Raw genomic sequence first — 13,938 nt, 5'->3', positions numbered from 1 at the left:
ATGGTGTTGATCTACACCGGACAGTCTCAAGACAGGCGACGAGGATCAACCCAGAACTGCTAGATGAAGGAACGAAGCCCACATCACAAGACTTCCTCCAACTACCACCACGTACATCCTGGCACAATGTTGTCGCGGGATTAGCCTACCTCTAATCCCTATCACAAGACTTCCTCCAACTATGACAAGACGTAAAGGAACTACAAAATATGCCCGGGGGCTGCTCTACTTTACAAACTACCATGTTCATAACCACGAAGGTTTCAACAGAATGTCCAATGGATGAAAACAAGCACTCCGGGACAGTATTTATATATCAAAGGAGCGGCGCACATGGACTAGGAGTACCAACGAAATAAGCCTAACAAAGGACACAGTGAAAAGACAGGACTCAATAATGGATGACTCAGGCGAGAGGGAACAGTACTCGAAGACGAGCATATTCGGAAGAATATACCAGCACAGTACAACCCGTGAACAAAAGGCATTTACACTCAACCACCACCATACAACTACGTCTGACAACAGCAAACTATCAAAGAATACGCCAAGACCTCGCATCCGAGTTCTTCCTGAACAAAACAACAAGGATATACGCTCGGAGGCTGCATGCTACGAAACTACTCGGATGATGGTTTAATCCAAGACTAAAGGGCTGCTTTAAAAAGATGCCGCAAAACTACTCAGATGATGACATAACCCAACTCTCAGGAACTACTTCAGAACATAAATTTTCAAACAACATAAAGATTCAAGACCCTCCAACTTTTTATTCTAAATAGCAAGAGGCTCGGGGGCTACACTCAGTGAGTGCCCTTTTTCTTCGAAAAAAGCGCACGTCACCAAAAGACTTCCTCAACGTAGACCACTTCAAGACATTACGACAAAAAGAACCCGGAACGAGATATATTTGAGTTCTTTTTTATAAAACTTCAATGAACAAATAGAGCAACTTCAAGACAAGATCCTCTAGCTCCTTGTTCCAAATAGCAAGAGGCTCGGGGGCTACAACCAGATGGATGTACTTTTTCTTCAAAAAAGCACTCACCACTCGAAGATCCCAAGAAGCGCTACAAGATTTCACTCCAGAAAGCACTCGGATGACGTTTGTTACTACTCATCAAGACCTGAAGGAGCAAAACGAGACTTTCAGAGCTCAACCATGAAGTGCTCGGGGGCTTGTCGATACGGGACCCATAGGATACCCCCACAAAGGAGAGAGAAGATCTAGTCTAACTAGGATTCTTCCCTTGTAATCCTAGTAGTAGTACTATTCAGTAATCCTACTAGTAACTCTCATTATAAACCGACTAGGACTCTGGCCTCCTGACTATATAAAGGAGGGCAGGGCTCCCAGACAAAGAGGAACGACAATTGTATAAGACAACACTTGACAATCAATCCAACGCAAAGGCTAACGCCGACTGGACATAGGGCTATTACTCGATCCATGATCGAGGGCCTGAACCAGGATAAATCGACTGTCTCTTGCGTTAACCGTCGAGTTCAGCACATGCTGAAGCCCGAACATACTGCCCCGGGGACCCCCGTGGCAGGCTATTGGTGGTAAAACATCGACAGTCCCCTATTTGCACCCTATGGCGATCACGGGCGGACCCAGTAAATGACATGGGTGTACACATGTACACCCAATAATTTTTGCAAAGCAATCGAACTTAGTAGGCATATACATACACCTGTAATTAGGGTTTGGGCGCACGGTTTTACCTACGAATTACGTTAAGGTTTGGGCGCACGGCTTCGCACAGTAGGAAGGGAGGACCAAGGCGAGGGAATACCTGGTGTCCTGGTGGTGCTCATCACCGGCCAAGGTGGCGACTGGCGAAGTAGGATAGCAACGACGGTCGCGGGGGCGAGTGGCGAGTGGCTGCAGCACGAGAACGCTGGGCCCCAGGTGGTGCTCGACCTAGCGTAGTCCCCTCTCCGGATTGCGGCGCCGCGAGCGGATGGAGGAGCCCGCGGGCGAGATGAGTTCAGGCGGCGGGCCAAACTTCGAGCAAGGTTAGAAAAAAGTGGTGGTATCTATACGGTGACCTCGCCTAGTGCGCACCTAAGACATTTCATATATATCTACATATATTATTATCTTAAATAAAAGAAAAGTAAAAAATTGTGGACTTAAAGTTGTAAAAAAGATTAAAAAGAAGGCTCAGTCCACCCTATGTATTACGTATTATCTTTCCCAACCTAAGTCACCACTCCATCCAACCTCGCCAGTTTCTGCCTCCACTTATCTACGCTTCTCGCTCGCCGATGTTGCCTCTATTTTCTCTAGGCCACGCCCATCGCCTCTGCCTCGCCCTCCTCCCAGCCTCCACCCGCTACCTCCAGTTGCGCCTAGGGACAGGATCCAGAAAAATGTCTATGGGGACTTCAACTTACATACAGCTTCAACCTCTCCTCAAGGTGCATCCATGGCAAAAATTCCTAGGGGGCTAAGGGGGCTCCATGGGTCCCGCAGCCGTAGGAGGGCTAGAGCCCCATCCATCTCACCGCTGGATCCGTCACTGGTTGCGCCCGCGGTGCGCCTTCCTCCTCGACGCGCCTATGCCACTAGCCTCCTCCTGGCGCGTTCGTCACCTCCTCCGCCACCTATCGCCCCTCCCTCAAGCAGTGTAGCCCTGGATCTAGGGCACGCTGTCCATCTATCCCCTTGGCGACGCGATGCCCCTCCGCCTAGCACATAAGCACGCTTAGACGAGCATCTTGTATAACATTGGGGCGAGCTCAGCCGCAAAGGGAGAGGAGGAGATCACCGCCCTCTGCAGATGGATCGAGAGTAAGAAGAACCGACAAAGGAGAGAAGAAAGAAAATAGAAAGGCTATATGCTGACAGATGAATCCACATGTCGAGTGTGTCGTTTCATGTTTTTGTTAACATAACTTGAGGAGCATCGTATGTATCAAAGAAGTGATGTTCTAATAAAAAAATGTACGAGACAAAGAAAGAGCCAAACTTATCACTAGGGTAAGAGGCGACCATGGAAAAGCATAAAAGATTTAAAGATAGTATCATACACGACTAATTGAAATAAATAACATTAAATGGTAGTGCTAAAGATGCCGATGCATATTTGTAGAACTTTCTAGATAAATAATGAGCATACATAAGATATATTTGTTATGTTTCATAGCAAAAACTTGGACACTATAGGTCTAGATATTATTATATGCTACAAATATCTAAGAAATAGATAAGTACTAGGAAAAATATAGAATTTTTTTTGTAATACCATAGTGGCCATGAGCAGCTATAAATAAACGTGTCCATTGATGTGTTCCATTCACATCCATAACAAGCCACCATAAATAATAGTCATAAGATAGCCACTTTATTTATCTTACTTTTTAATATGACAAGATTGTCTTGTTTGTACTAGAATTATATACGAATATACATGAGTCCAAGTTGTTCAAAACTATTAATAGTGTCATATGTATTGTTATTAACATTTATTTATTAGACAGAATCTTAAAAAATGTCATGTACACCCAATGTTACGAAGATATGTCCGCTATTGGTGGCGATCTAGTAGAATTCTAGTTCTAGGCGTGGGGACAGCTGCACGGGTTCAACGTGGTCAACCTCAAGAGAACACGAACTTACCTTATACTGTGGCAAGGCGAGGCTTGGAGATGGCGGAGAGGACGCAGAAGAGCGGCAGTGTCCTTCCTACGGAAGGAATCCAAAGTCCAAAACCACCAGCATCGGTGGCACCGGTGATGGCGCGACGGTAGAGGAAGAGAGAGAGGAACTAGAAAGCGGACGATTGAATCATGCATTTAAGCGCACGAGTTATGTGGGCCGGATCTAATTGATTCACCCGTAATAGAATTCAGATAGGATGCAAGCCGCACGGGCCTGCCTCGCAAAAAAAGGCTCACTGGACAATTGCGAGTAGAATGATTTCTCTCAACTCCCAGTCAAAATCAATCTAATTGTGCGGAAATATACACACATACTCCACATATCAACCATGAATCTGACGATGGAAGGACATACGAATAATAAGAAATAAGAACATGATCCCCAAATATATATAAGAGAGAAAGATAATATAAAAACAGTTTAAACAAATAAGAAATTACCTTTACTTTCAAATTATAAGATGTTTTGGCTTTTCTAGACATATTGTTTTTTAATACGCATTTAGACATGGTATATATTTAAATGCATAGCAAATATTATGAATAAAAAAAGTCAAAACGTCTTGATTTGGTAGAGGGAGTATTTTTATAAATTATAAGCGAGTTCTGTACCCAACAAATACGCTCCCAACTTTTTTTAGCCACTTAGAAAACTCATTGGTTTACTAATTATTTTTTGAGGTATTGGGGAAGATGATCTTAACAAGGGCGTAATGTTCATAATTTTTGCACTATATGCTCTTAGTGTCTGTTTGCTATAAAACTATAACTCCAGACAAACCAAATTCGACTATAGCTTCTCTGATGAAATAGTTTTTTTTCTGGCTTCGAACTTATTGATTAGAAAAAAATATTTACAGAAATGGCTTCTCCTTGTTAGTCAAAGGGAAAAGTGAATGTCCATAATCTTCTTATTTCTTCTTCTTCTTCTTCTCTACCTTATCCTCTTCCACGCCATCACCACACGCCTCCTCTTCTCTTTATTCTTCCTCATCACGCGCCTCTACCACATGTGCCACCGTATCTTCGTGTTGCATCGTCATCTCCCCGACCAGTGTTGTGCCGCCGTTCCTTCAACCCATGCCTTCATCGGCCTTGCCCTTCCCCACGCCATCTCCTTGCGTGCCACCATTGTCGGTCCGCCTCTTCCCACCCCTCATTGGCACGTGCCGCCATCACCCTGCACCGCGTCGCCCTCACCCGCATTGGGGCAAACTGGATGTCGGCCGTATGGTGGGCCCATAGGATTGAGAGGGACTCGAGCAAAGCTACTATTCTTAGCTTCTCCTCTATCTCCTCACTTCTCTCAACACGATTCTCGAAACTTCTTAAACGAAGGGGGTGTTTGGTTGCCACTCATGCGTAGAGCGCTACCAAATGCGTCCTTAATTTTTTTGTAGCTTTAATAGCATCGTATGGTCTATATGCAATTTGAATTGCTGTATATATATAATTAAATGTGCGAAGTACCAAGTCAAGCAAAAAGCAGCTATACTAAACTTCTAGCAATCCGCATGGCCAAAATTTGTAGTTTAGCATTCAGTTCCCCGAATATCTTAATGACAACAAGCCATTTTGAGTCACAGCGTTGCTTCCTCCTAAAACAAAACAGAGAAAAGGATACCTCTAACACTGTGGCAATTTGCAACCGCGAGGCGTTGGTCAAGAGACTTTGGCATTTCACCCATCGTCGCAAACTGGTTTTGCATTTTTACCATCCCGCAAAATGGTTTCGCTCGTTTGCCATTATGAAACCGGTGTAACCTGCTGAAATAAACTTTGGCTAGTTTTAATTCATAGAAAAAAAAAAGAAAACACCTCCTTCCATTTCTACCCCTGCCTGTCGTTGTCTTCGTCAAAACGGATCGGCCCTCTCCGGCTGAGAGCGAAGGCGCGTCTCCATCGGCGTCGAGGCCGTGCATGACCTGCCCGCGCTCATCCTCGACGAGCCCACCTCCGGCCTCGACAGCGCCTCCGCGCTCCAGATCGTCGGCGCGCTCCGCGCCATGGCCGAGACGCGCGGACGCACCGTGCTGCTCAGCAGCGCCTCCACGCTCCAGATCGTTGGCGCGCTCCGCGCCATGGCCGAGACGCGTGGACACACCATGCTGCTCAGCATCCACCAGCTGGGAGCGCGCATCGTCAAGATGTTCAACTCCGTCCTCCTGCTAGCTGCCGGCTGCGTCCTCCACCAGGGCACCGTCGGCCAGCTCCGCGCCCTACTCGGGAACGCGGGCCCCCACCTGCACCCGCACGTGGACGCCGTCGAGTTCGCCATCGACTCCGTCGACGCGCTCCGCCTCCACCACCGCTGTCGTCCCCGTGATGTCTAGGAAGTAACGGGAGGCGAGGACGGCGGGCGCGAGGGCAACGTGTTCCCCGCGCGTGAGGCGGACGGCGATGGGGAAGACGGCCTGGCGCATGGTGGACTCCGGGTGGCCCGGGAGGACGAAGCGCATGAGCCAGAGCGCGAGGAAGGCAGCGTGCTCGAAGACGGGGTCGGCGTTGTCGTCGGCGAGGAAGTGCTTGACCCAAGCGGAGTGGTGCGCCTTCTTGCAGGCGCTACGGTTGAAGCCGAGGGCGGGGAAGCCGGCGAGGACGGCGACGTCCTGGAGGGTGACGGTGGCCGGACGGCGTCGTGGATGCCGAGGTGGCGCCAGAGGCGGGCGTGGAGTGGGCGGAGCTTGGCGACCCAGTCTTCCCAGTGGCGGGGGATGCCGAGCCAGCCGCGGAAGGAGAGGCGGTGCTCAGCGGATGCGGCGGGGGCGGCGAGCGGAAGGGGGGAGGAGGGGGCGGGGGAGGCACGCAGTGGAGCGAGGGGAGGAGGTGCGTCAGGCTGGGCGCTGCCCCCTCCTCCATGTGGAGGGAACCTGGTGGATGAGGAGGAGGACGTCCTTGTCCCCGTCGTCTCAGGCCATGGCGGCGGCGGCCTGGACCTCGACACAGGACAAAGCAGGCGGGGGTAGAAACGGAAAAAAGTGTTTTCTTTTTTTTCTATGAATTAAAACTAGCTAAGTGTATTTCAGCATATTACACCGGTTTCGTAACGACAAACGAGCGAAACCACTCTGCGAGACGGTAAAAGTGCAAAACCAGTTTGCGACCATAGGTGAAATGCCAAAGTCCCCGCCTCAAGCTGCTAACGGCAGCGCCGTTCACCGGCTGCCATTTCTTCTCCCGTTCGCCCGCGCGCTCTCTCTCTCGTGGCGCTGGCGCAACTGGGCGACCGCCGCGGCCGCCGCCCTATGCCAGGTGCCTAGGCCTATCCTCTTCAGTCCGATTCCCTCGCCGGGTTTCGTCGGGCCCTTCGCCACCGGGACTGCCTCCGCGCCGTCCGGCCGCTGCCCTCTCCCACGGGCCACGGCCCCAACACGACTCCCTCCGCGCCGCCCTAAGCGCCGCCCGGAGCGCCGTCCGTCCGCACCGCTCGGAGCACCATCCACCCTAAGCGACGCCTGGCCGCCGCCCTAAGCGCCGTCCGCCCTAAGCGACGCCCGGCCCACGGAGCGCCGTCCGCCCTAAGCGACGCCTGGCCCACGGAACGCCGTCCAACTGCCGCAGTCCGCCGCGACGGCCCCCATCCAAGCACTGGCGGAGGAACGCCCTCCAGGCCCAAGGTGAGGCACACGTCATTTCTGGGATCTTGGAGGAATTGAATACAGGTTTCTTCTCAATATTTCTATGCTGCCATATGCAAGTTATAACCAGTAAATAGACGTAGGATGAGGAGACATGCTATTAGATGAAAGTCTCCCTTATTGCTTCGTGCTAATAATGTAGGAACAATTATGGTTTGAAGTTTGGGACACAACAGCAGAGGATTTCTACCTTCAAATTGAGTTCATGAGATTTCCTCTTTGGCCAGCCTGTATTATTTTTTGTGCCTTCAAAATATACTCTATTTAGTGAGACTGTGCAGACATTAGATCCTTCAGTTTCATGATTAAATGTCCGTCCATTTTATTCAGCCTCCATGCAATTGTGCATATGTAGTGGCCAGGACTCATATGAGTGTCGGATTTTAGTAGGCCAATGTGATGTGATGGCTCTAAAATCTGGGTGCTGTCTAGAGCTCAAAAGAACCTATAAAACATAGAAACGTAGAGATGGTGGCAATTGCCCATTCAACAGCTAATTTTTAGGCTGAGACTCAGGAAGCACAGGCATCTGGTTCTATAGCATAATTTTTTTCTACATTTTTGCAATTGGTACTGATGAGAAATCAACTTAACAGAGTCGAGATGGGAATATCATAGGCCGTGAGGATATCATAGTACTGATAAGAAAGCACAGGAGTACTGATAAGAAAGCACAGGAGTGGTGCCTGGAGGAGAGGGAGGTGGTCTGAGACGCTGCCGGGACGCTGTAGAGGAGAGTGGAGGTGGACTGCCGCCGTACACCATTGAGGAGATTGGTGTCCGAGAGCACCGTCAATCCACGATCAAACCCCTTGCTTGCTTCATCCTTTTTGAGGTAAGACATTACTCTCGAGGTGTTTTTTTTGACAACACTACTCTCAAGCTTTGCTTGCTTCATCCTGTGTACAACATTTTAAGTTTGCCTCTGTTTGTGCATTGCTGTGGTTGGCAAAAAAAAAATTCGTGCATTGCTATGGTTCCCGTAATAATTGGTTCACATGTACCAAGCAAAACAACAGTTGGCATCAGCAAATTGTTCGCATCCATTTGCACAAGTTGCTGTCTCAAAAAATTGCTCATTTACTGTGTACTGTTGCAAAAATTTATGAGTTTCCATAATCCGGACTTTGTCTTCATGCTAATCACTTAGCACCAAATAATTACAATTTTGAGAAAATATTGTAAGTACAGAGAAAAAATCTAAGAGAAGAATGCTCATGTGCAAAGTTAGAACCATCGCGTTGAGTAGCTTCCAGGACCAAACCACATTCATCAATGCCTATTAGAAGAGTCCTAAGGTGAAGGTGGACTTCACCTCTGATATCCTTTGTGGAGAATGGCTCACGATATTAACACATTTAACTGTGCTGGAGTTAGATAGATAGCTAAAATTTGTTTGGGCTAAAGAGATGGCATCCTATTTTTATTCTTTGTATAGACAGTTTATAAGGTACAAATGTTGCAAACAGTAATACATACTTTGGGAGAAAGCTGTCTACAATACTGAAAAAAGCCTCCATGCAATTGAAATTTATTTTGGCCTACATGCAACTGAAAAAAGTCTACATTTATTTCGGCCCTATGGTGAGTCGTACTCCTTGTGCGCCTTCGCTTTGTCGGGTTATTGGCTCGGGTGGTGGCTACTGGAGTGAGAGGGGATCTTGAGCGAGGGCGTGTTCGGTCTTTGGTTGGGTGGCATGAGGCCGTCGATTGAGCTTTTGGGGGAATTGGCAGTGAGTGAGGGCCACATCTGGAGCATGGAGTGGCCTGGTTGATGGAGCTTATTGCGATATGGTGACAGGGCTGACGAATGTTTGGGTAGTTTGAGGCGTTTGGCAAACTCTCGTGCTGTTTGAAGTCACATTTGTATTGTATATAGAGGTACATCATTTATCTTCTTGCATCTTGCATGAATAGAGATAAGTAACTATGTATCACTATATAGGCTAGCTGCAGTACAGCCTCCGCAAGGGTTGTTCCTTTTTCTGGGAATTTGTTAACCTGAATGATGACAAAAAAACAGCATGTTCTTGTAAATTTCTACCTACAGAGTTGCATTTGGGGTCAAGTGATCCCGTGCTTTTGTGAAATCAAAGACAAAATGATTTGTGAAACTAAAGAATATGAGAATAGAAGCCTCTCTGAATATAATAGTGCAATCTATTTGTTCCAGCCAATGCCTTTGCTACCAAACAATATTGACATGCTTGCATTTCATTTGCTTGAATTTCCCTGGCATCCTAATCAGTAGAGAATAGCTGTAAATGATTGTATATTAAATAGAGCAGCCTAGGACTGGATATGGGTGGTTGGTGTTTTGAGGATATCCCATTAGTCATCAGCACTATAGTTATTCTTGTTTTCTCCATACTGGATTTCATTTGAAGAGTATATACATTTACTTCAGCACAACAGCCATTTGAGTTGGCCTCCTACTGACCATTTGACAGACACATCCTCTGTACTATTACCATCTCCAAATTTCAGCTGGCCAGTCATATGGGAGGTGTGCAGCCTCTGCCATCATGTAGCCAGACCTCCAAACCTCTGAAACTCCATAACTCCTCACAGTAAGAGAGCTGGTCAGTTAGCATGGTATCTGAGTTGAGAAACATACATTAGTCAAAAGAAGGACACCTCAAAGCCTGGAAGTTTTTCAGTGTGTGTTTCCTAGAAACATAGTCATGTAGATTTACTGAAAGGTGCAGTGAATTTTTTGCGCTTTGTGCAGTGCAAGTGCATCTTGATGCATATTTTGTTGCATTAATTTTTTGTCTTCCCTTGTAACGTACGAGTGAACAGTATTTGTTTATCTATTGATTTTGACCCACAATATTTTTCACTCTTATTGTGTTAGAAAATTTTGAGTCCCCCGTGGCAACGCACGGGCATCTGCTAGTCTAACTACAAGTTTATATATGTATTATGCCCACTGACTTCGTTTTTTGTTTCGGCAAAAAAAGTTACTGGGTGAACATGGGTACACCAATGTCGCCATGGAATGGGCGGCTGCGCTCTCACCACGTGACCCCTCAAAGTTTGCCCAAGAGGAGGCTCCCTTCCCGGACCAAGAACCCGGATGAGAAAGAGGAGCTCCAAACATTGAAGAAGCCTCAAAGTTTGCCCAAGAGGAGGCTCCCTCCCCAGACCAAGAACCCGGAGGAGAAAGAGGAGCTCCAAACATCGAAGAAGCAGGCTGCCCCCAAGAAGATAACGAGAAGTCACCACGCTCGAGCTGCTGCACAGCAGCCGAGGGCGTCCTTACGCCTGTCGTCGCAGCTCGCTGGAAGATACCCTGAGCATCCAATTGTGATAGACGATGATGTAAGCGGGGTAGGAGTTGCTCTTGCTTGACTTATGTTTTTTTCTACTAGTACCATCCATTTCATTCCTGAATGTTTTCATGTTTGTTAGTTAGAAGCTTGATTTGTTTCATGCTTGATTCATAGATTATGAGAAATAGCATTTGTAATTTGAACTTCCTCTTGTAGGAACATAAAGCCAGGGCTGATCAATCAGCAATTACGCCTCTTCGCAGATCCCCACGATTCCATGTGGAAGATAAGAGTTTGGGCAAGTCACTGTTGCCACCAAATCGCCGGGAGACCTCTGCTAACAGAAAGACTAAAACAGCTCATAGGAAAGACAAAAATCAAGAGAGCCTGAAAAGGAATAGGGGAAGTGCTGGATTTCCTCCTAGGAAAGATATTTCAGATGTATCTAACAAAAAGAGTGACAAGCAAGAGTTAAAGCCCAATCATTGTAAAGTTCAGACAGGAAAGAGGAAGAGAGGAACAGAAAGGAGGGTGTCATCGAAGAAGCAAAGTTGCCAGGACCCCGAACCATTGCCTGCGTATTGCCAAGAAATTGCACCTCGCAATGAACCCATAAAATCCACCCACAGAAGGATTGAAAAGGACCCTTCTATTGAGGTGAAGCTTAAAGTTGGTGATGAGAGGTTGACAAACATTGATGAAAACATCAACAAGCCAAGTGGGACTGAGAGAGAAGGAATGGGAAATTTTTGTGGTTCTGATGAATGGACAAAAGAGCAGGACATGGCATTGCGCAAAGCTTACTTCAGTGCCCGACCATCCCCACATTTCTGGAAGAAAGTTTCAAAAATGGTACCTAGTCTTTACATTATTAATGTTCTATGGAACTAAGTTTTTTGCTGATCAATTTGGTTCCTTTTCTTCTGGTATATACAAAGATTCTAATGCACTATTTTAGTAGAAACAATATCTCATACATCATTAAGTTTCAATAACAGTTCATTCTTTTTTTTCCATAGTATACATATTTGCTAATTCCGTTAACAAAAGGATATGATTAGACAGATTCAAATAATAAAACATCTTAGAAAAAAGATGAATAGCTGGTGGTCCCAATTCATCAAATTTATGATTAACTTTTAAAAAAATAATTGCACAAATGTAAAAACTTGGGGACTAGTGGGCTTGATCACACAATCAAAATAGCCTGAGGTTTCATAGTGCCATTTTGCTTTTCTTTTTCATACTTCACTGGAATATTTCAGTGGTCGGTCCTATTTCTTATCCGGTATATTTCTTCTTTTATGTGTGGATATCTTCCCTTGTCATTTATTAGCTCAGTGATTTTTGACACAACTCTTTTCAGGTGCCAGGGAGATCTGCTGAAGACTGCTTCAACAGAATATATTCTGACCTCTCAACACCGACTCCAATTGGCCCACGTCCCAGAACAAGTAAAACAGCATATTCTCCTATAGGAAATTTCACATTGTCTGATCCAAAACTTCCAAATATCTTGGAACCTACAGTCGGAAGGCGAAAGACTGCTAAACAGAAGAGTCTAGTAGCGCAGAAGACAGTGAAGCATTTGTTGCAGAAGCATTGCCGCATTGACCACGCTCAAGAGGCTGACCACTTCTCAATTTTTGAAAGCTCACGAAGTGCGTTACAATTGAACTTATCTTTTGAAGATTCTCCTGGGACTCCTGACAGTTGTATGAATTCAGCTTCTCTAGGAAAGAGCAGTGGAAGTTCTTCAGCACGAAAGAAACCATTTTCAAGGTTAAGAACTAAGCCATCTGAACCGAGCCCAGCAGTCCTAAAGCCTATAAAGAATGTTATCTTACATGAGAAGTACATTGATCAACTGGCACGTAGAGAAGGCACAAAAAGGCCTCGCAGAAGGACTCCAGCAGGCTCTAAAGCTGCTGATTCTGCGAATTCTGTTTCTGAGCAGCAAGCTGGTAGTGTGAAGGCTGCTAAAAATGCTCTCATCTCAGAAGCAACTGACTTCATAAGCAGTTTTAAGACGCTGCAAGCCAATTCCCTTGCGCATGTTGTGGAGAATAGTGAAGACGAGATTGAATGTGATGCCAGTGATTGTAGCCATGATGATAAAGAATAAGGAGGTGCTTACAGTCTTGATTCCTAGCGACCCTTAGCAATCATTTCCTTTATGTCAACTGACGTTAGTCATCACTTATCAGTGCCTGATGCTGCAATAAGGCTAGGCAGTTGTCAGGGCGGTGTATTCTGCCTAATATGATGTATCTAGTTTTGAACCTCTCAGTTGTGAAAGTGCTGCCCTCGTCATGCCTTATGAAGATTGAAATAATGAAATAACTGGAGATTACAATGGTCGAACCTGATTCTCTTGTGTTTGCATAAATCAGAAAGCTTCATTAAGCATAGTTTGTTCCACTTTTTTCTTGAACACAAAAGAGAGCTGTGTATTGTTTTCGTTAAAGAAGAAAAGGGGAAAAATGGTCTGTTCAATTCATAAGGAAGTTCATGTTACATTAGTGCAATGTGGATTAAAAATACTCACCATGTAAGATCCACATAGCCTTACCTTTTCTTTCCAGTTACCTTATGAACCCAGGTAAGATGTGTCTCAGAATTAGTCTGAGCTTACATTATGATGAACGGCATGGCACTGATACATTGCCATTGCTGGTGATCGGTGCATGAGGAACCATTCAACATTAATTCAGAAAACACATATAGTTTGAGAAAGTGAAATGGCACTGTTTTACTTTATTGGTATATGGTATTCTGGCGAGTTGAAATATTTATTATTTAGCTGGTTCTGGTTGGTCTCTTAAAATAATGCCCTGCACTACTTGTGACTTGTAAAATATACTATGTTCAATTTTTTTTCTTAGCTGCTTAGGATCCATTGTAGCAGCTGTTTTCTGGCTCTAATCTTACAGATTGAAGGTATGAGCTCTCATAACTGAGGCTTTCACATGGAAGGTATGAACACCTATTTTGTACAATTAAGTATACTTACATTTACATCTTATGTGGTCTTTTTAAGGGGCAACATGATTTTGTTGTGAAAGGAATCAGTATACTCTTTCCTTGAACCAGAATTAGTCTGGTGTAAGCAGTTATCAAAGTAATATATTCCATTTGAAGGCTTCATTACTACTTTATTTACTGCCTGTAGCGCTGTAATACAACAACAACAACAACAAAGCCTTTAAGTCCCAAACAAGTTGGGGTAGGCTAGAGTTGAAACCTAGTAGAAGCAATCAAGGTAAATAATGTTACAAAATTGATGCATTATTTCCCTTGTTCAGGCAAGTAACATAATTCCATGTTCTACCCGCAACTGCTCTTGAGTCTGTTTT

At 45.6% G+C, this 13,938-nt stretch overlaps 2 protein-coding genes across 3 annotated transcripts; one reads left to right on the top strand and one right to left on the bottom strand.

Moving 5' to 3' along the window:
• Positions 1 to 5,829: 5,829 nt before the first annotated feature.
• LOC136511652 (uncharacterized) lies at positions 5,830 to 6,337 on the bottom strand. The gene has a single exon (XM_066505694.1). It carries the CDS (start codon positions 6,126 to 6,128, stop codon positions 5,889 to 5,891), a length of 240 nt encoding a protein of 79 aa, XP_066361791.1. The 5' UTR covers positions 6,129 to 6,337; the 3' UTR covers positions 5,830 to 5,888.
• Positions 6,338 to 6,816: 479 nt separating this feature from the next.
• On the top strand, positions 6,817 to 13,130 carry LOC136512582 (uncharacterized). 2 transcript variants are annotated; one of them, XM_066506545.1, is made up of 5 exons: positions 6,817 to 7,286; positions 7,904 to 8,142; positions 10,271 to 10,640; positions 10,799 to 11,434; positions 11,949 to 13,130. In XM_066506545.1, exons 3-5 carry the CDS (start codon positions 10,284 to 10,286, stop codon positions 12,705 to 12,707), a joined length of 1,752 nt encoding a protein of 583 aa, XP_066362642.1. In that variant the 5' UTR covers positions 6,817 to 7,286; positions 7,904 to 8,142; positions 10,271 to 10,283; the 3' UTR covers positions 12,708 to 13,130. The 2 variants fall into 2 exon arrangements, with proteins under 2 accessions (XP_066362642.1, XP_066362643.1); XM_066506546.1 differs by having other exon boundaries at positions 10,271 to 10,631; positions 11,949 to 13,129.
• The last annotated feature ends 808 nt before the right edge of the window (positions 13,131 to 13,938 follow it).

This window comes from Miscanthus floridulus, chromosome 16 (assembly GCF_019320115.1).
Source record: "Miscanthus floridulus cultivar M001 chromosome 16, ASM1932011v1, whole genome shotgun sequence".
Taxonomy (NCBI): Eukaryota; Viridiplantae; Streptophyta; class Magnoliopsida; order Poales; family Poaceae; genus Miscanthus; species Miscanthus floridulus.
The sequence above is the reverse complement of the archived record's forward strand: the minus strand, read 5'-3'. Positions and strand labels throughout refer to the sequence as shown.

Bases quoted from the DNA above. Each gene is read 5' to 3' on its own strand.
- LOC136511652 (XM_066505694.1), bottom strand. From the start codon at position 6,128: ATGCGCTTCGTCCTCCCGGGCCACCCGGAGTCCACCATGCGCCAGGCC.
- LOC136512582 (XM_066506545.1), top strand. From the start codon at position 10,284: ATGGGTACACCAATGTCGCCATGGAATGGGCGGCTGCGCTCTCACCAC. The intron at 10,641-10,798 runs GTAGGAGTTGCT...TTCCTCTTGTAG, and splicing joins TAGACGATGATGTAAGCGGG to GAACATAAAGCCAGGGCTGA. The intron at 11,435-11,948 runs GTACCTAGTCTT...AACTCTTTTCAG, and splicing joins GGAAGAAAGTTTCAAAAATG to GTGCCAGGGAGATCTGCTGA.